The following is a 21,584-nucleotide window of genomic DNA, read 5'->3' as shown; positions in this document are numbered from 1 at the left end:
TTGTTTTCTACAGATATCCTTGGCTGTTCTCTGGACTGGGAGAACTCAAGTCAGGTTAAACAAAGATAGTCTTGCTAGTGGGGTCTTTTGGGGGATCACCAGACAAGTGAAGTAATGACACTTCTCTGGGAATGGGGGTTTGAAGAAGCTCCAAACCAGTTCTTTCCCTTCCAGTTGCTGCCAGGATCCTGTTTTTAACCTTGATTGTGTGTTGTTGGTTTTCAAGGCTACTGCAGAGCTGAAGAGGGGTGATGGGCATAGAGCAAGTTAAAATGCCACAATTCATTTCACAAAGCTTTGTGTTAAATTCACAAAGCTTTGTGTTCTTACCAAGATTCAGCCATTATTTTTCAATAAGTGCTTCCTGGATTACTGCAAATCTTTGTTTAATGTCTAGAGTTCTGAAAAGGTTGACTCTGGCCATTTTTACCAGTGTTCTTACTGCTTTTATGGAGGAGAAAATTTGAGGAGGTCTTTACTCCACCATATTTGCTGATGTCAATCTATCCTCTATGTGTTAAAGGGTTTGCCTGGTGATCCTGGTTACCCTGGTGAACCAGGAAGGGTTGGAGAAAAGGTAAGAATTTTAATACTTTGAATTGGCTGGTTTTATTCTAGTTAACATAAGCCTTTTCTCTCCTGAGGTTGAGTTATAAATGAAAAGGTTCTAAATAACTAGCTTTTATATTCAAAACATACTTTCTTTAGCCATCTTTTGGTGTTGCCCCTTTTTCTTTTATACCATTTCTTCTGAATTTTCATTCATGGTCCTAAATCACAGTCCATGTAGTGGAAGTACATGAAGAATTGTTTAACTTCAGTATTTCCATTGTGAAAAGTTGGTGCCTTTACTTTGAACATATATCGACAAAGCTTCTGTTCTTCAGAAAGAGGAGTTAACACTGTTTTAGTGAGGTCCTCCTACTAAAAAGGCTTATAGCTGTGAATTCAGAATGTGTTTACTAAACATTTCCATTCTCTATGCAATTACTGTCTAGAAGTCTATGTCTAATTCTTTGTAGGCTTTTTGTGTTTGTTTTTTTGTTTTTATTTAGCTGTGCAGTCTGACTGAAGTCATTTATTTAGTTGCCTGTTTTAAAAGTGCTTTTGAAAGAGTGTATGAAGCACACAATTCCCCTATTTATAGCAGATCACAAAATAACTAGTTTTCCATTCTTTCTGGTCTCTGACTTCTTTGTACGAAAACCAAAACTGGAAAGCTTTGTTTTGCAGGCAAGGAGGGAAAGGTGTTATAAACTTGAATGGACCCAGAAGGCACACATTTTAATGGTGGTTTATCTCTAAACTAGATCTAAGTTATCTCTTGGCTTAAGAGGCACAGCGTGAATAAAGGAATATATAAAAGCCCAGAGAATAAGATTGTTTTTCAAGTATTTAGTAAAGTTATAGGACAGAGTAACTCCTTGAGCTAAAAGGAGATTATAAATAGATGAAACGTTTCTATAAACAAGTCTAGAATGAGAATAGAGGTGTGAGAGACATCTATCCTTGGGTCTTGGCCAGTAGAGTAACAGTTGAATACTGTGTTCTTCATGCTGTTGTAGCTACTGGTTAAGGGTAATAGTGCTGTCTGAATTTTTTTCCATTAGATTCTAACAGCAAACCCACAAAAGCAATTAGGACTTATTAGCTATTCCTGTTGATAGTTAAGTCCATCAGCTCTAAAATATCTGTCAGTAATGGAAATGACACTAAATTTATGCCCTTGACAAGTTTTATGAAAAGGAACATGACTAAATGTAAAAAAATGTAATGATTTTAACTGCTTCTATGTTTTTATTCAGCATCTTCTTTATAAAATATTTATAGTTTCCTAGAAAATAGGAATCTTATAAATCAATGGATGTTACAGCTAGAAATACCTTAGAATCCTGGTCTATGTATAAGACAGAGAAGACAATTTATTTGGTAAACATCATATAGCTAGTAAATCTGAGAAAACATCACAGGTCTTCTTAGGCTTAGCTCAGTACTGTTTCATTTACCTCATGTTGTATTTTTCTTGGATATATTTTATTATGGATTTCTGGGTCTTTATGAAACTTAGTTATGTGTTATGTTTTTGAGGAAATTGATGTTTTCATGTGATTTTTACCAACCGATTTTAAAATTGTTTTGAACAGGGCCAAAAAGGTGACATTGGCCCAACTGGCCCTCCTGGACTTGTAAGTTTTTTTTAGTCTCCATTTATCAAATTTATTAATGCATTTTCATTTTTGTGCCTTAATTATATACGCTGTCAATTTTCCTAATAGCACACAAAATTCCAAGTCATTATCAACTTCTACTGGCTTAAAAGTCTTTACATCTAAAAACTTCAGTGATGCTGACCTCAAAGTCTTTGTATCGTTCTGCCTGTGTATTAGTTCTCCATAGCTAAGATCCAAAATTACATTGGGTTATTTTGCATCATGATTGCCAAATCATTTCTCAAGTAACCAGCAGGTGGTGGAAGTGTTGCTGACAAAGTTTCTGAAAAAGAAACTGCTGGGGAATTAGGGATTGGTTCATTCCCCTGTAGGGCTGAGGAAAGACGGATGGATTTGGTCTTAATAGGTTTTCTCAATTTGTAATTGTCTGAGTCATACCTCTTTTTGACCCTGAGTGTGTGCTTGTAGGGGCTCTTTATAACAAATGTATGAAACTGCTCTATGAAAGAATAATTGGGGGGGGTTTACAGATTTTCTGTCATGTTTGCATTCACCATGAAATTTAAGTCAAATATATTTCTAATCTTATTAAGAATAAAATATTATTGCTGCAATTTGACAGATTGGTTTTCCTTTGAAATTTGGTACGACTCTTGACTTTAGATTGCATTAAAGCTGCAAGGTACAAGTGCCATGACTTATATGTCCAAATAGTAATTCCTTTTTCTCCATAGTGAGTCTCAGATATTGATACTTAGTACATTACTAAATGTAATGAGGATGTACTTAAAAAAGATCTTAGATAATTTTTATCCACTTTCATTTTAAAATCAGAATTTTAGTTCTCTAAGAATTAATATCTTTATAAAACGAGATAAGATTTTGATGAATAGCAGAAGAAATGGAAATGGAAATTTTGAAAGTACTTTCTTATCCAGCAGCTCACTTTCCCTTTTTAACTACTATCCCGATTCTAGGTCCCAAAACTTTCAGTCTCCTTCTTTTGTTTGAATATTTCATATATGCGATGGATGAAAAAAATCACACTTTGCCAGTAGGTGTTGATTTGTACCTTAGACTAACAGTTTCTTGAATCTAAAGCTTATTTACCTTTAAAGCTCTATGAGATCAATTGCTTTATATTTAGATTATTTAATATGAAATCCTTTAGGCTCTGAGATTCTAAGAAGACAGAGAGAAAAGGAATGATTAGTTTGTTGATTTTAGTCAATAAAGCTTTCCCAGAAGACATCAGTTCTCTCTCTCTCTCTCTCTCTCTCTCTCTCTCTCTCTCTCTCTAGAAGAAGAAATTAATGTGGGTTGATAAAAGGAAAGGTTGGAGGAGACATTATTAATGTTTGAAATGGTATATTCAAAATAAGCAAGAATGTGCAAGATGCATGAAGTTGTTATAATCCAGATAGACCACACTCTCCTAAAAATTCATTGCTAGAAATAAAAGGAGATGAAAAGGGTGAGAGAGGTATTAGACGTGAGAAGTTACTCAACAGAGTCCAGGGATAAAAGTAGCATCAGGCATACCATGTTTCCCCGAAAATAAGACGTCTCCGACAATCAGCTCTAATGCATCTTTTGGAGCAACAATTGATATAAGACCCGGTCTTATTTTACTATAATATAAGACCAGGTCATAATATAATGTAATATAATATAATATAATATAATATAATATAATATAATATAATATAATAATATAACATGACTATGTTTAATATAATGTAATATAATATAATACTGGGTCTTTTATTAATTTTAGTTCCAAAAGATGCATTAGAGCTGATTGTCTGACTAGGTCTTATTTTGGAGGAAACATGGTAGTAAAAAGTAGCGAACAATTTTGAGTCCTTAAACACAGAAAAATTGGTTTTTGAGGAAGCATATCCTAGCAGTAAATTTAGATTCCAGGGGACAAAGTCAGAGGTGCTTCTGTTAGTCCAAGTGTGAGGTGAGGATAGTAACTGTAGTAACAGGAAAGAAGAGGGCAAATGGAGTCATTTTCAGCAAAGAATGATCAGGCTTAGGTGATTGGAATGAATTGAATGTGAATTATAAGATAAGAGATATCTAAAGTAATTATAGCTCTGTAATCCTGGAGCTCAGGAGAGTGGTAATATTAATACTGGTATAGGAAATTTTCTAATCAGTTAAAGGATAGGCATGATCTAGAATGTGATTCATAATCTATGCAGTAATCTTAATGATTTTGCCTCTGAACATTTTGTGAAAATGATGGCATTGTAATAATGTGTAACTGCTAGGTTATTTTCAGGAGAACAAGGTTCTTCTTCTTTGAGTTCCTTTATTATTTTCTTTCATAATAAAGGTAATTCCTAGGCCTGGGACTGGTGTAACAGTAGGAGAAAAAGGAAACATTGGGTTACCTGGATTGCCTGGAGAAAAAGGAGAGCGTGGATTTCCTGGAATACAGGGTCTGCCTGGCCTTCCTGGACCTCCAGGTAAAAGGGATTGTGCTAATGCCCTTGTGTTTATAGCATCTTTACTAATCCACATATACAATACTATCATATTAGTTCCAGGGTGAACATGGCAGGCAGTAGAAGACATGAGTATTTTTTTCAATGGAAAGAAACTTCTCAACTCTTACTATAGCCTTTCTTAACAAATTCCTCACTGTACTTAAAAAAAGCCAAATCATTTGAATAATGCCCTTTTACTTTAAAAATCCTATTTCTACTTTTTATTATTAATAATAGCAAACATTTCTTTGATTCAAAAATTATTCATTGTACTTTTCATACTGTTATGGGAGTGCTGTTCTAACAATGCTTAGTTTTGTAAGATTTCCTGTGTAAAAATAATAAACAGCACTATCCACTTAGAATTCTAGAAACATCTACCTAGAAATCTCCATGGTGGTTTTGCTATGAAATAAATTCTTGGGGCTCAATACTGAGTTTTATATCATTCACTTGTTGAAGATATACAGTATAGTACAGCACTTGTAATTTTGGCCATTAATTTGGCACTGCCCTGGTCTAGCATGTTTATATGGGTGTTCTCTGAAATGAGGTGATAGTATGGATTTATGTAAAATTTGACAAAGCATCTGATGACAGTACCTGGCACACATATATGTTTAATAAGTTATGGTTTCTTTCCCTTTAAAAATATTTGGCTAATGAAAAATTAACATGATGAGATGAGTGACACTCAGTGATCCTCTGAAAAAGAAAGAAAGATAATAAATGAGGTTCCATTTTTGTTCTAACTAAGTATGCACTTCAGATTTCTAATTTCAGGACAGTGGACTAAACACATACTGTGCCTGGAAAATTGAGATAAGTAATTCTCTCAGTATGCAGCAAAGAAGTTAAAGAGTTAGATAGTATGAAAGAAAAGTTAAAAGACATAAAGGATAAATCTTGAAGTTCCAAAATACACCATGAAGGAGTTCAAAGAGAGGAGAATGGGACAAGAGGCAATATTTGAAAAATTAATGACTGAGAACTTATATATATATTAAAAAAAGACACAAGTCCCTGTGAAAAGGCATGTGGATTATTAAGCAAGAGTAAAATAATAATAATACAACAATACATAACTAGCCACGTTGTAGGAATATTTTAGAATTTAAGGATAAAAAGAAACTTAAAACTTGTCTGAGAGCAATGAGATCACGTACAAAGCAATGAGAGTTAGAGGAAGATAATGTAGCACATTTTCAAAGTGATACAGAAAAACAACTATGAATTGGGGATTCCATATTACATCAAACTATCATCCTAGTGTAAATGTAGGATACTTAGAAAGTTCACCACCTCCAGAACTTCTGTGAAATAGTTACTGGAGGTTTTAATCCAGGAAGAAGGAAATGAATTCAGGATGAAATTGGGGTGGGGGTGGATGTGACACAAGAACCAATGGTTAGGAAAGATATTAGTAAAGTCTATTAAGTCTAAAATAAGTATTAATCATAAAAAATAGCAGAGGTATTTTAAGTAACAAGATGGAAATATAATTGTACACATTATTAACATTGGATGTGGTGGTGCAGAGAATGGGGGAAGTCAATGATAAGGTTTTTTTGGTCTTGTTAGAGGGAAAGAATATAAATATTATTAACTCTGTAAGTTTTTAGAAAATACATGTCTACATGCATAGATTAAAATTTTAGAGAGGAATAGAAATAAAGTGCATCACTTACACACCAGTTAAGGGGGAAAAAATGACCTCAAATTTTGATCTACATAATTCAAGTTAAGATTGGGGTAAAATAAACATTAATAAACCTGGGTAAATAGAAAATAAAATATGTGAAGACAAGAAGTTAAAAATACATCAATAACTCCAATACATGTGAAAAGACTGATTAAAAGAGAAAAACTAAGGTAAAATTGGAATAAAAAAACATTTATATACTGTACATAATAATAGACATATCTGAAGTAAAAGGACATAGCAAATTTGAAAATAAAGCAATGGAAAGACGTTAGGCAACTGCTATCAAAAAGAAAGCTGGTTTAGAAATTAGTGTGAAGTATAGTATGAAATAGAATTCAGTGCAAAAAATGCATTAAAGAGACAGAGGCATTTCATATGAATAGACAAATTGTACCACAATTATATAAAAATCTTGAAACTTTATGCATCTGACAATATGACATTGAATATATAAAGTGAAAACTGATAAACTACAAAAGATAAATTATCAGATCCCTAACATGTCAAGTAGGTGAAAAATAAATAAGGATTTAAATGATTTGAACAGCATAATAAAACTGTAGAATTGGGGAGAGCAACAACCTATTTGCAGCAGAGAATATACATTCTTTTCATACATGAAACATTTATAGAAATTGACTGTATTAGATCAAAAAAATTTTTTTAATTACATGCAAGTCACAATCTGTGACCACACTGAAATAAAGTTAGAAATTAACAACAAAAAGTACCAAATATCTTTACATTTGTATATTTGTATATTACATTTGTATATTTGTATATTAAAATGCACATTTATAAATAACTCTAGAGATAAACAGGAAGTAAAAATGGAAATGGCAACCTACTGAATGCTAAACAACTTCATATCAAACTTTATTAAATATAGCCAAAGAGGTACCCTTAATTTATCACAAAATTAGAGATACTAAAAATAAATGAGCTAAGTTGGAAAGAAAAAAAAAAGGAAAGTAATCAAGTGCAAACAAAATAAAAGGAAAACCTTGATAAAAGTAAAAATAAAAATAAAATATGTTCAAGATAAAGGCAAGAGAAGGCACAAATAAAATCAGTAAAGAAAAAAGCTTATTGCCATAAATATAATTTAAATTTTAAATTACAAGACAACTATAAAACTATATTTGAAATTCTAGATGAAATATACATTTCTCATAAAGCAGAAAAATATAAATTACTAAAACTGTCCTGAGAAAGGAGGAAACCGAAGTAGATAAATTATCATAGAAGATTTTGAAATGATAAAGATCTCTATGAAAACATTGGTTTTATGGGTGGTTTTATAGAATTTTGTGGATGAATCCTACCAAGTTGTTAAGCATATAATCCTCACATTTTACATGCTATTTCACAACATTTAAAAAAACAGGAAATTCAATTTAATAGCATTGATACCAAACCACCAAGGAGATGATAACACTAGAAATAACTATAATTCCATCTCGCTTATAAACATAGAAGCAACAATACTAAATAAAATATTATCAAATCAATCCAGAAGGATTTTAAGTAATATATTATGACCAAGTAGTTTTTACCCTAACGTTGTATGGATAGTTCAACATTACTGTAATGAACTACACTGACAGATTAAAAGAGAAAGGCCAATAGGTGGAGAGAGAGCAGTCAGTAAAATTCAATATCCATTCATTTCAACAGGAAAAAAATCTTTAAGATTAAAAGGCAACTACCTTCACTTGATGAAACTATTTGATACACAAAGTACAGGACTGTAGAGGAAATGTCATACTTTGTGGTGAAACACCAGGAGCATTCTCATTCAAGTCAAAAATACAATAAAGATACTCAGAGTCACCAATACTATTTGTCCTTATACTGGTGATCAGTCTGTGCGCTAAATCTGGAAGAAAAACGAGGTGTAAGGATGGGAAAGAAAAAACAAAAACACCACAAATTTTTGGTTATCCACAACCCGTACAGTTACCTACTCAGAAAGCCTAAAATAATCAAGTGGCAAATTACTAGAACTTAGAATGTTTGCAAGGCGGACAGATATGAGTTGCATACTGAAATAATTTGCCTTCTACACCAGCAATAAAGAATTAAACATGTAAGAGAAAAAAATCCAGTTAACAATAGTAATAGCAATAAAATTCACAACAGTAATCCCATTAACCCATGAATAAACCCAACACAAGATGTATAAGACCTCTTTGCAGAATTTTATAAAATATTATTAAATATAAAATGAATAAATAAATGGAGAGATACACTTAATTATTACTTGATATAAGAACTCAATATTATAAACAGGCAATTCTACCAAAAATTTAATCTTTAAATTCAAATTAATCTAATTAAAAATTCCAGTGATTTTTTTTAATGAAACTAACAAGTTGATTCTAAAATTTATTTAGAACAGTAAATTTGTAAGTGTAGTGAAGATGATTTTTAAAAAGACCAAAGGTGGGTATATTTTCCTTACCAGTTTTGAAAAGATTATAAAGCTGTAGTAATGAAAAAGTGTGTTAATGGTGCAGGAATAGATAGTGGGACAGAAGACTGTCCAGAAACAGAGACATGGAAACTTTGAAATACCTGTTTTTCTCTTGCTAACGGCTTTCTAGTATTCCTGAGATTAAAAGATCGTAGTATCAAAAAAGGGTGGGTAGAGAGTTATTAGCTTATTTTCAAAAGTAGTAAAGCTACTTTTATTCTTCAATTATTCTTTCTTACACTCAGACTGGTACTCACAGTATTTGAAAATTTTTATCATTTTTCCAGATGTTGATTTTCATAGAAAACAGTAAGAACATAATTGGCATTATACAGTAAAGGGAGATCTTACCAATACTTATGTCTCGTTGAGAACCGAAGTAATATCTCTAAAATAAGATCACTTTTGATTAATGGGTATTTTTTTTATCTTAGGGACTGCATTTATGGGTCCTCCTGGCCCCCCTGGCTTTCCTGGAGAAAGGGGCCAAAAAGGTGATGAAGGTCCTCCTGGAATTTCCATTCCCGGATCTCCTGGACTTGATGGACAGCCGGGGTCTCCTGGCCTTCCAGGGCCTCCTGGCCCTCCAGGCCCTTACATCCCTCCTAGTAAGCTATACTTTTGTCCTGTTAAATTCCATTGTTTTTATTTTGTTTTCATTTATAAGTGAATCTAGCTGAAGGTTGGCATCATTCTTTGTGTTTCTGATATCAAAGAGTTTCTACTGTGGCTACTATTTTTGACATTTGGTGGTTCTTCGATATTTAAATTTGCTCTTCCAGTTCTCACCAGCATTATATCTTCCTTTTGCTTATAGGTAGTCGTATTACTGCAGAGATGTAACTGAAATAGATCTTTTTTTCTAGCCTGTCAGGCTTCCTTCTTTTTAGTCTTCTGGCTATTTCACAGCAATTAGCTTGCTATCGTTTTTTTAATGTTATCTCAGGTGGTGACATATGTGAAGCAGGCCCTCCAGGCCCTCCAGGATCTCCAGGTGATAGAGGACTCCAAGGAGAACAAGGAGTAAAAGGTTTGATCCCCATATTTATTCCTTCATTATTTCAAATCATTAGCAAAATTCCCTATATCCTCCACCCTACCTCAGCCACTCACTCCCATGGTAATACCCCAAGACCATTTCATTATCAATAGGGCACACTTCCATAATCTTGATTTCATGAGTCCCATTTTCTGACCACTGTCTCCTATCTTTTTAGCTAACTACCTCTAATAGTCTAACTCTAACATTTCTTTAACCTCAATGAAACCTACTAACTTTGAATATCCCTCAACCTTTTGGTGTTTTTACTTCCCTGTTAACCTAGCTTAAATTCAATGATCAATCATTGTAATCAATCCCATGCATAAACCCTTGACTCTTTTACTCTCCACTCCCTCGTTGTACTCAACCTGGAACAAAAAGATAGCCCTGGTTATTCCAAATTACCATCTCTTCTGAGCCTGTACCTACTCTTCTCTCTTCATTCTTCTTATACCTCCTCTTCCATTCTCATTTTATTTTATTTTTAAGATTTTTTTATTACAATACAGTCATCATACAAAGTATTATTTTCAGGTGTACACCATAGTTATTCAACATTTATATACCAAAAGAAGTGTTCACCATGATAAGTCCAGCAACCATCTAACACCGTGCCATGCTATCACAATATTTTTGACTATATTCCCCATGTTATATATTACATTCCCATGACTTATTTAATGATCAATCATTGTAATCAATCCCATGCATAAACCCTTGACGCTTTTACTCTCCACTCCCTCGTTGTACTCAACCTGGAACAAAAAGATAGCCCTGGTTATTCCAAATTACCATCTCTTCTGAGCCTGTACCTACTCTTCTCTCTTCATTCTTCTTATACCTCCTCTTCCATTCTCATTTTATTTTATTTTTAAGATTTTTTTATTACAATACAGTCATCATACAAAGTATTATTTTCAGGTGTACACCATAGTTATTCAACATTTATATACCAAAAGAAGTGTTCACCATGATAAGTCCAGCAACCATCTAACACCGTGCCATGCTATCACAATATTTTTGACTATATTCCCCATGTTATATATTACATTCCCATGACTTATTTATGTTTTATACCTGGAAATTTGGACCTCTTATTCCCCTTCACCTTTCCCCCCTTTTAAAATTTTTCAATTACAGTTGACATTCAATATTATTTTATATTAATTTCAGGTGTACAGCATAGTGGTTAGACATTTATATAATGTAAGAAGTGATCCCCCTGACTAGTCTAGTATGCACCTGCCACTATCTATAGTTATTACCATATTATTAGCTATATTCTCTATGCTTTACTTTATGTCTCTATGCATGACTATTTTGTAACTACAAATTGTAACTACAATTTGTACTTCTTGATGCCTTTATCTTTTTCACCCTGCCCCCAATCCCCCTCCCATTTATCATCCCAAGAAATCTAGTACCCGTCTGACACTATATATAGTTATTACAGTATTATTGACCATATTCCTTATGCTAGAGCCTACATCCCCATGACTATTTTGTAATAACCAATCTGTACTTCTTAATCCCTTCCCTTTTTTTACCCATTCCCTAATGCCCCTCCCATCTGGCAACCATCAATGTGTTCTTTGTATCTATGAATTTGTTTTTGTTTTGTTTGTTAATTTTGTTCTTAGATTCCACATATAAGCGAAATCACATTGCATCAGTCTTTCTCTGTCTCACATACTCCACTCAGCACACTACCCTCCAGGTCCATCCATGCCACCTCAGGTAGCAAGAACCATTCCCTTCCCTGGCTGAGCAGTATTCCACTGTATATATTTACCACCTCCTCTTTAATCCATTCATCCATCCACAGACACCCAGGCTGCCTCCAATTCTTGGCCATTGTAAACAATGCTGCAATGAACATACGGACACACAAGTCCCTTCAAAGCAGTGTTTTGGGATAAATATCCAGAAGTGGGATTACTGGATCCTTCTTTATCTCTTGTTATAGACTTTGCTTTAAAGTCTGTTTTTTCTGGTATAAGTATTGCTAACCAGAAATACTGGTTTTTTCATTTCCATATTCATGAAATACCTTTATCTATCTCTTTACTTTCAGTCCGTGTGTGTCTTTCAATCTGAAGTGAGTCTTGTCAGCAGCATATGTAAGGGTTTTGTTTTCTTATCCATTGAACCATGCTATCTTTTAATATTTAATCCATTTACATTTAATGTAATTGTTGATAGATACATAGTTATTGCCATTTTTTTATCATTTATATTTTTTATCTTTTGTTTTGGTCTTAAATAAGTCCCTGTAAAAATTGTAATACTGGTTTGCTGGTGATGAACTCCTTTCAATTCTAAACCATAGCTTTGCTAGGTAGAGTAATCTTTGTTGTAGGTCCTTGCCTTTCATCACTTTGAATATTTCCTCCCCATGCCTTCTGGCCTGTAAAGTTTCTGTTAAGAAATCAGCTGACAGTTTTATGAGAGCTCCCTTGTACTTAACTAGCTGCTTTTCTCTTGCTGTTTCTCAGATTCTCTTTTTGTCTTTAATGTTTGGGGTTGTAATTATGATGTATCTTGGTATGGGCATCTTTGGGTTCATTTTGTTTGGGACTCTGCACTTCCTGGGCTTGTATATCTGTTTCCTTTGCCAGGTTAAGGAGTTTTCTGTTATTTCTTCAAATAGGTTTACAAATCCTTGCCCTTTCTCTTCTCCTTCTGGTACCCCTATGAAGCGAACGTTGTTACACTTGATGTTGTCCCAGAGGCCCCTTAAACTATTCTCATTTTTTTTTATTCTTTTTCCTTTATGCCGTTCTGATTGGGTGTTTTCTTCTCTCTTCTCTTTCAAATCTCTGATTCAATCCTTTGCTTCATCTAATTTGTTGATTCCCTCTAATGTATTATTCATTTCATTTATTGTATACTTTATTTCTGACTGGTTTCTTTTTTATGCTTTTACTACCATTTTTATGTTTCCTATCTCTTTTTATTGAAGTTCTCCCTGAGATCACTGAGCATCCTTATAACCAGTGTTTTGAACTCTGCATCTGGTAGATTGCTTGTATCCATTTTTGTTTAATTCTTTTTCTAGAGCTTTGTTCTGTTCTTTTATTTGGGATGTGTTTCTTTGTCTCCCCATTTTCACTGCCTCCCTGTTTGTTTCTATATATTAGGTATGGCTGATATGTCTCCTGGTCTTAGTAGAGTGGCCTTATATAGTAGGCGTCCTATGGGACCCAGTGGCACCGTCTCTGTGGTCACTTGAGCTGAGGCTCCAGCTGTGTGCCTAGTGTGGGTTTTGTGTGCACTCCTGTTGTAATTGAGCTTTGGTTGTTTGCACATCAGTGGGAGAGTTGGCCCTCAGGCTGATTGGTTGTGAGTACTGACCGTGACTACAGTGGAGGACCTGTTGTGCAGGCACTATCCCTATGGAGCAGGATTTGCTTTAGTAAGGCTCTGGTGCCTGCCCAGTCTGCCTTTTGGGTTTGTAGTCCTGTCAGGTGGTTGGGTGATACCCTGGATCAATCTGAAGTTAGCCACCAGGCATGGCAGCCCAGGGGCCTTCTGGAAGTGATCCCGCAGCAGGCCAAGTTCAGCTACAGCCTATACCCTGCGCAGGCCACCTGACGTGAGCCACAAAGCAATGCACAGATGGCCGCCACCCCTGCTGGGCTTGAAGTTGCCTTGAGAGGCCAAGCCAGGAACCCAATTCAGCTTCTGCTAGTTCCAGGCTTGGTGCTACTCAGCAAGAGATACAAGACACACCAAAACCAGACGCTGCTTGTTTGGGTTTTGTGAACCTATGAGAGACTTTAGCAAAGTCCACAGCATGAGCCAAGACAGGCAGTTTATATGGAAAAGCCACTGGAAATGGCTTGGGTGGACCAAAAGTTGGGTATGGTGGGGTCTCAGGGAATTCCGAGGGCAGGAAAGATGAATGATGTTAGCTAAGTTGATGGAAACTCAGATATGGCAACTGCCTGCCTCTGCAGGCTGAGAGCGGGGAGGGCTCGACAAAGAAACAATGGATTTTGCCAGCACTTCTGTCTGGGAGAAAGATGCCCCTCCAGCCCTTGCCCTGGAGCAAGACAATTGATTTCCTGTTCATATTCGAGCTGCTGCCCCAGCTCCGGAGCTCAGAGCGAGTGAGTCTGTCAGCAAGCAAGTCCATGCATGTGCCCTTTAAGAGGATTGCGTGGGACTCTAGCCACCCTCTGTCTCACTCAGCCATGATCTCTGCTGATTTTTCACAGCCAGAAGTTATGGCGACTTCTATCCCAAACACTGGAACCATGGGCTAAGGAGCCTGGTGTAGGGCTGATACACCTTCCTCCACATGGGGTACTTCTGGAGCCACAATAACCCTCTCTGTTTTTAACTGCCATACATGGGTGTGGGACCAGCCCCATTCTGTATATCTGCCCTTCCTACCAGTCTGGAAGTAGCTTCTACTGCTTGTTGTTAGTTATAGGACTTCTGTTAAGCTAGATTTCAGGTGATTCTCAATGATGGTTGTTCTGTAGTTTAGTTGTAATTTTGATGTGGTTGTGAAATTAGGCAAGCACAGTATTTACCTACTCCACCATCTTGACCGGAAATGTTCCATTCTCATTTTAAAATTCTGAGTTTCCTTCCTCCTTCACTGACCAATTGAAGCAATAACAAGAGAACTTTCATAGATTGCCACCATGACATTTACCCACCTACTTGCATCTATGCTCATATATTTTGCCAGCCTGCCTATCATTGTTAATACACCTATCTAAAGCCAAGTCCTCTACTTGTACAATAGATTCCATTCCCTGTTGTCTCCCCAGGGATTTTGTTCCATTAATTCTTGCATTTCCCACATCATCAATTTTTTGCTTTATGGCATCATTCCCAGCAACATACAGATATGCTTTTCTTTACCTGTCTAAAAAATCTAAAAAATACTTTATAGTAATTCCACTTCTCTTGCCAGATACTGCTCTATTCCTCTGCTCCCACTTATAGTAGAACTCCTCAAGAATCTTCTAGTCACTGTCTCTAGATACTCTCCTCTCATTTTCTCTTAAACATACTCCAATAAGGATTTTACTCCTCCTCGCCACACCACTCAATAGATGCTGCTTTTGTCAAAGTCACCAGCAGCCTATACATTGCTAATCCAAATGTCAAGTCTCTGTCCTTCTACTTGATTTTTCCATTCTTTAATCAATTTCCTCTTTTGGTTTTCAGTACATTACATATCCTGTTTCTCTTCATCCCTCCTTGGAACATTACACACACACACACACACACACACACACATGCACACACATACACACATTTATATACACACACTCCTATTTAACTACCACCTAAATCAATATATAGAACTTTTTCCAGGACTCTTGAAGACTCTCCTGCCCTCTAGTCAGCACTCTAAAAGGTAATCACTATTTTATCCTCTATCATACATTAGTTTTCCTAATCTTGAACTTTGTATAAATGAAACCATACAAGTATAGGTTCTTTTGTGTCTGGTTTCTTTTGTTCGATATTATATCTATGCAATATATACTTGTTTTTGTTTGTAGTAGTTTTTTTTTTTTCACTGCTCTTTGGTAGTTCATTGTACAAATGCGAAGGTGTGACAAGTGCGCGGACTCATCCTAGATAAATGGCTACATATCTCATTGCTGAATATCACTCCAGTCACCTTCGAAGTACTCCCCTTGGGAAGCTATGCACTGACGCCTAGTCCACCCTTCAAAGCAATTTTGGAACTCTTTCTGGAATGGCCATCAGAGCGGTCATCATATTACTCTTGATGTCCTGAATGTCATCAAAATGTCTTCCTTTCAATATTTCCTTTATTTTCGGGTAAAGAAGGAAGTCATTGGGGGCCAGATCAGGTGAGTAGGGAGGGTGTCCCAATACATTTATTTGTTTACTGGCTAAAAACTCCCTTACAGAGAGTGCCATGTGAGCTGGTGCATTGTCATGATGCAAGAGCCATGAATTGTTGGCAAAATGTTCAGGTCGTTTCCGTCTTTTCCAGGCAGCCTTTTCAGCACTTCCAAATGGTAAACTTGACTAACTGTTTGTCCAATTGTTACAAATCCATAATGAATAATCACTTAATTGGCAGACCTTGTAAACCTAAATATTCCAGTGATAACAGATATTTGGTCTGTGCCTATTATAAATAAAGCTGCTATGAACATTCTTATATATATACTTTTTATAGGATACGAGCATTCTTTTCTGTTGTGTATATGCCTGGGAATGGAATTGCTGGGTGATAGGATAGGTGTAGGTTTTGTTTCCATAGATATCACCGAACCATTTTTCAAAGTGCTTTTAATTTTCATTTTCCTGATGATTTATTGATGCTTAGCCTCATTCCTTATAGTATGTATATTCTCTTCGTTAAGTGCTTTTTTTTTCCTGTTTTAAATTGGGTTGTCAAATAAGTGCATCACAGCTATCTTCTCCCATTCTGTGACTTGCTTTTTTACTCCTCTTTCCTTGAAGAGAAGTTATTAATGTAAAAAATAATCCAATTATGAATGCCGTCTTGTATTGTTAGTGCTATTTCTGTCCTGTTGTAGAATATTTGTTTACCCCAAGGACCTGACAGTATTCTTCTGGTTTCTTCTAGAAATTTTACAATTTTCCTTTTCACATTTGTTATTAAATTTATTGGGGTGACAATGGTTAGTAAAATTATATAGGTTTCAAGTGTACATTTCTATAATACATCACCATTTATTTAAGCCTCTTTTCCCTAGTCTACTATCCCTCCTTCCCCTTACCATCTGGTAACTACTTAACTATTGTCTATGTCTGAGGTTTTATTTCTTTGTTTGCCCTGTTCTTTTGTTGCTTTCAGTTTTATATCCCACGTATGAGTGAAGTCACATGGTTCTATACTTTTTCTGTCTGATTTATTTCACTTAGCATAATAATCACAAGATCCATCCATGTATTGTAAATGGCAGTATTTTATCTTTTTTATGGCAGACTAGTATTCCATTGTATATATTTACCACATCTTCCTACCCAATCATCTATCAAAGGACACTTCGGTGTTTCCATGTCTTGACCACCATGAATAATGCTGTAATGAACATTGGAGCACCTGTATCTTTACGGATAAATGTTTTCAGATTTCTTGAATAGATACCCAGGAGAGGGATTGCTGGGTCATATGGTAATTCTGTTCTTAATTTTTTGAGGAACCTCCACACTGCCTTCCACAGCCGCTGCAGCAATCTCCATTCCCACCAACAGTGTATGAGGGTTCCTTTTTCTCCACAGCCTCTCCAACACTTGTTACTATTTGTCTTGTTGATGATAGCCGTTCTAACTGTGGTGAGGTGATAACTCATTGTGGTTTTTTATTTGCATTTCTCTGATGATTAGTGATGTTGAACATGTTTTCATATATCTGTTGACCATTTGTATATCTTCTTAGGAAAATTGTCTGTTCTGATCCTCTGCCCATTTCTTAATTGGATTTTTTTGTTGTTTAATTGTTGAGCTATATGAGTTCTTTATGTATTTTAGATATTAGCCCTTCATTGGAGGTGTTGTTCACGAATATCTTTGCCCATTCAGTTGGTTGTCTCTTTGTTCTGTTGATAGTTTCTTTTGCTGTGCACAAGCTTTTTTTAGTTTGATGTAGTTCCATTCATTTATTTTTGCTTTTACTTCCCTTGCCTTTGACGTCAAAAAAAAATAAAACCTTCTTTGAATCCAAGGTCCATAAGTTTAGTACCTACGCTTCCTTATATACAATTTATTGTTTCAGGTTTTATGTTTAGGTCTTTAGTCCATTTTGAGTTAATTTTGGTACATGGTGGCAGATAGTTTAGTTTCATTCTTTTGCATGTGGCTTTCCAATTTTCCCAGCGGCATTTATTGAAGAGGCTTTCTTTTCTCCATTGTATGTTTCTGGCTCCTTTGTCAAAAACTATCAGTCCAAATTTATGTGGGTTTATTTCTGGGTTTTCAGTTCTATTCCATTGGTCTGTGTGTCTGTTTTTCTGCCAGTACCATGCTATTTTGATTATTATTGCCCTGTAGTACAAGCTAGTCAGGGAGGATGATACCACCAGCCCTATTCTTCATTCTTAAGGATTAGTTTGGTTATTCAAGGTCTTTTGTGATTCCATACAAATCCGATGATTTTTTGTTTGATTTCTTTAAAAAATGCCATTGGGATTTTGATGGGTATTGCATTAAATCTGCATATTGCTTTGGATAATACAGCCGTTTTAACTATGTTGATTCTTCAAATCCTTGAGCACAGAATGTCTTTCCATTTCTTTGTGTCTTCTTCAGTTTCTTTTAAAAATGCCTTACAGTTTTCAGTTCACTGGTCCTTCACATCCTTTGTTAAGTTTATTCCTAGGTGTTTCATTTTTCTTGCAGTTGCAAAAGGAATTTTTTTTTTTCATTTCTTTTTCTGAAAATTCATTGTTAGTATACAGGGCTGCAATCGATTTTTGTACATTGATTTTGTATCCATCAACTTTACTGTATTTTTTTATTGTTTCTAATAGTATTATGGTGGAGTCTTTTGGGTTTTCTATATAAAGGATCATGTCGTCTGCAAAAAGTGACAGTTTAACTTCTTCATTCCCAATTTGGATGCCTTTTATTTCTTTCTCTTGCCTGATTGCTCTGACTAGGACTTCCAATAGTATGTTGAAAAGCAGAGGTGATAGGGGATAGCCCTGTCGTGTTCCTGAATTTAGAGCAAAGAGCTTTAGTTTTTCACCATTAAATATGATATTAGCTGAGGGCTTGTCGTATACGGCCTTTATTATATTGAGGTACTTTCCTTCTATACACATTTTATTAAGTGTTTTAATCATAAATCCATGTTGAATCTGATCTGGTCAAAAACTGTTTCTGCATCTATTGATAAAATTATATGATCTTTTTTCTTTTATTTCGTTTATGTGATATATCACATTGATCGATTTGTGTATTTTGAACCATCATTGTGCCCCTGGAATGAACCCCACTTGATCGTGATGTATAATCTTTCTAATGTATCCAATTTTCTAAGATTTTGTTTAGGATTTTTGTATCTGTATTCATCAGAGATATTGATCTGTAGTTTTCTTTTTTCTTACCAGGGTTTGGTATCAGGGTAATGTTGGCCTCATAAAATGAGTTAGGGAGTACTGTCTCTTCTTCAATTTTTTGGAAGAGTTTGAGCAGGATTGGTATTAGATCCTCTTGGAGGGTTTGGTAGAATTCACTAGTGAAGCCATCTGGTCCTGGACTTTCACTTTGAGGGAGGTCTTGGATAAATATTTCTATTTCCTTACTGTTGATAGGTCTATTTAGATTTTCCACTTCTTCGTGATTCAGTCTAGGAAGGCTGTATGTTTCTAAAAACTTGTCCATTTCTTCTAGGTTGTTTAATTGGCGGCATATAGTCCTTCATAGTATTCTCAATATGATCCTACCTGGTGTCCATGGTGACGTCTCCTCTTTCATTTCTGATTTTGTTTATTTGTGTCTTTTCACTTTTTACCTTAGTGAGTCTAACCGAGGGTTGTCGATTTCATTAATCTTTTCAAAGAATCAGCTCTTTTTTTCTATTAAGTTTTTCTATTGTCTTTTGTTCTCTATTTCTTTTAGTTCTGCTCTAATTTTTATTATTTCCTTCCTTATGCTGACTTTGGGTTTCATTTATTCTCCTTTTTCTAGTTGTTTAAGATGTAATGTTAGGTTGCTTGTTCGGGATTTTTATTGTTAATTGAGATAGGCTTGTAATGATATAAATCTCCCTGTTAATAATGGCTTTGCTGCATCTCAATAATTTTGATAGGATGTACTTTCATTCTTGATTGTTCCTATGCACCTTTTGACCTCTCCTTTTATTTCTGCTTTGACCCAGTCATTCTTTAATAGCATGTTGTTTAATCTCCAAGTATTTGTGGTTTTCTCCACTTTCTTTTTGCAGTTGATCTCCAATTTCAAAGTGTTGTGGTCGGAGAATATCCTTGGTATAATTTCAATCTTCTTAAATTTGCTGAGGCTTGTTTTGTGTCCCACCATATGGCCTATCCTTGAGAATGTTCCATGTGCACTAGAAAAGAATGCATAACTCTAGGATGAAATACTCTGCAAATGTCAATTATGTGCATTTGGTCTAATGTGTCATTTAGGCTGATATTTCCTTATATGTTTTCTGTTTGGATGATCTATCAATAGCTATCAATAGGGTTTTTATATCCTCTAGTATAATTGCATTTTTCTGTTTCTCCCTTTGGTTCTCTTAGTAGTTGCTTTGTGTATTTTGGTAATCCCTGACGGGGGCATATATATTGATAAGTGTTATGCTTTTTGTTGTATTGTCCGCTTTATCATTATGAAATGTCCATTTTTGTCTCTTCTTACCTTTTTATCCTGAAGTATGTTTCATCAGATATAATCAGATATAATAATGGCTACACCTGTTTTTCTCTTTGCTTGGAGTATCGTTTTCCACTCTTTCACTTTGAGTCTCTATTTGTCTTTGTAGCTGAGATGTGTCTCTTGGAGGCAGCATATGGTTGGGTTTTGTTTTTTGATCTAATCTGCTACTCTGTGCTCTTTTATTGGTGAGTTCAGTCCATTTACGTTTAGAGTGATTATTGACATGTGAGGATTTCCAATAGCAGTTTTACTTTTCTGTTAGCACAGCTTCTCCATTGTTTCTTTGCCTTTGTGTTTATGTCTGTTATTTTTGTTTGGTGGTATTCTATGATCTTTTTTTGTTCTGTTTCCCATTTTTTATGTTACGTGTCTCAGTTCTAGATTTTTTTTTGAGTGGTTACCATTATGTATGTAAAAGAAAGTTTCATATGTACAGTAATTTCTTTCTTCAGCACACTTCTTATCTCCATTCCCCTTTGCAAATTCAGACCTTTACTCTCCCCTTTTATGTTTTTATTGTCATAAATTATCTCTATTTATGCTGTGAGTTGATTTCTGAGTTGCAGTAGCAAGTTGTCTTTTTCTTCTCTTTCTTTTTTTAATGTTTTTATCTTCTTTACCCTTTCTGTTATGTTTAAGTATATAGTGCCCTATTCTGTGTAGGGATTGCCATTCAAAAAAATTCTTTAGAATTTTTGTTTCAGGTCAAATCGTCTCCTGCAGTATTTCCTGTAATGCAGGCCTTGTGGTGGGATATTCTCTCTGCTCTATATGTCTGGAAAGGTCTTTATTCCTCCTTCATATCTAAAGGATATCTTTGCTGGATATATTATTTTTGGGTGGTAATTTCTCTCTTTCAATAGTTTGAATATTTGATTCCACTTCTTCCTGGCTGTCTGCTGGAAAATCTGATGATAATCTAATGGGCTTTCCTTTACATGTTACTGTCTTCTTTTCCCTGGCTGTGCTGAAAATTCTTTCTTTGTCGTTAATTTTTGATAGCTTCAGTATAATGTGCCTTGGAGATGACCTGTTGGGATTGATGTAGTTAGGTGTTCTGTTTACTTCTTGAAGATCCAGTTCTTTCCATTGGTTTGGGAAGTTCTTGTAGACTATTTATTTGAATAGACTCTCTTTTCCCTTTTCCCTCTCTTCTTTTTCTGGTACACCCATTATTCTTATGTTGCTCTTTCTGATGGAGTCAGATAGTTCTTGTAGAGTTCTTTCATTTCTTTTAACTCTCAAGTCTCTCTCTTCTTCCATCTGTATCTTTTCCAGATTTCTATCTTCGATATCACTAATTCTTTCCTCCATCTGC

At 35.1% G+C, this 21,584-nt stretch overlaps 1 protein-coding gene across 6 annotated transcripts in view; it reads left to right on the top strand.

Annotated features, from left to right (window-relative positions):
• COL4A5 (collagen type IV alpha 5 chain) overlaps positions 1–21,584 on the top strand; it is a 370,566-nt gene that overhangs the window by 177,163 nt on the left and 171,819 nt on the right. For all 6 annotated transcript variants that reach the window (XM_033112875.1, XM_033112869.1, XM_033112893.1 and 3 more), the window contains 5 exons: positions 524–577; positions 2,145–2,186; positions 4,516–4,648; positions 9,285–9,458; positions 9,797–9,880. In XM_033112875.1, the coding sequence (XP_032968766.1) occupies positions 524–577; positions 2,145–2,186; positions 4,516–4,648; positions 9,285–9,458; positions 9,797–9,880 (487 nt within the window). The remainder of the gene's footprint in view (positions 1–523; positions 578–2,144; positions 2,187–4,515; positions 4,649–9,284; positions 9,459–9,796; positions 9,881–21,584) is intronic.

Source organism: Rhinolophus ferrumequinum, chromosome X, assembly GCF_004115265.2.
Source record: "Rhinolophus ferrumequinum isolate MPI-CBG mRhiFer1 chromosome X, mRhiFer1_v1.p, whole genome shotgun sequence".
Classification (NCBI taxonomy): domain Eukaryota; kingdom Metazoa; phylum Chordata; class Mammalia; order Chiroptera; family Rhinolophidae; genus Rhinolophus; species Rhinolophus ferrumequinum.
The sequence above is the reverse complement of the archived record's forward strand: the minus strand, read 5'-3'. Positions and strand labels throughout refer to the sequence as shown.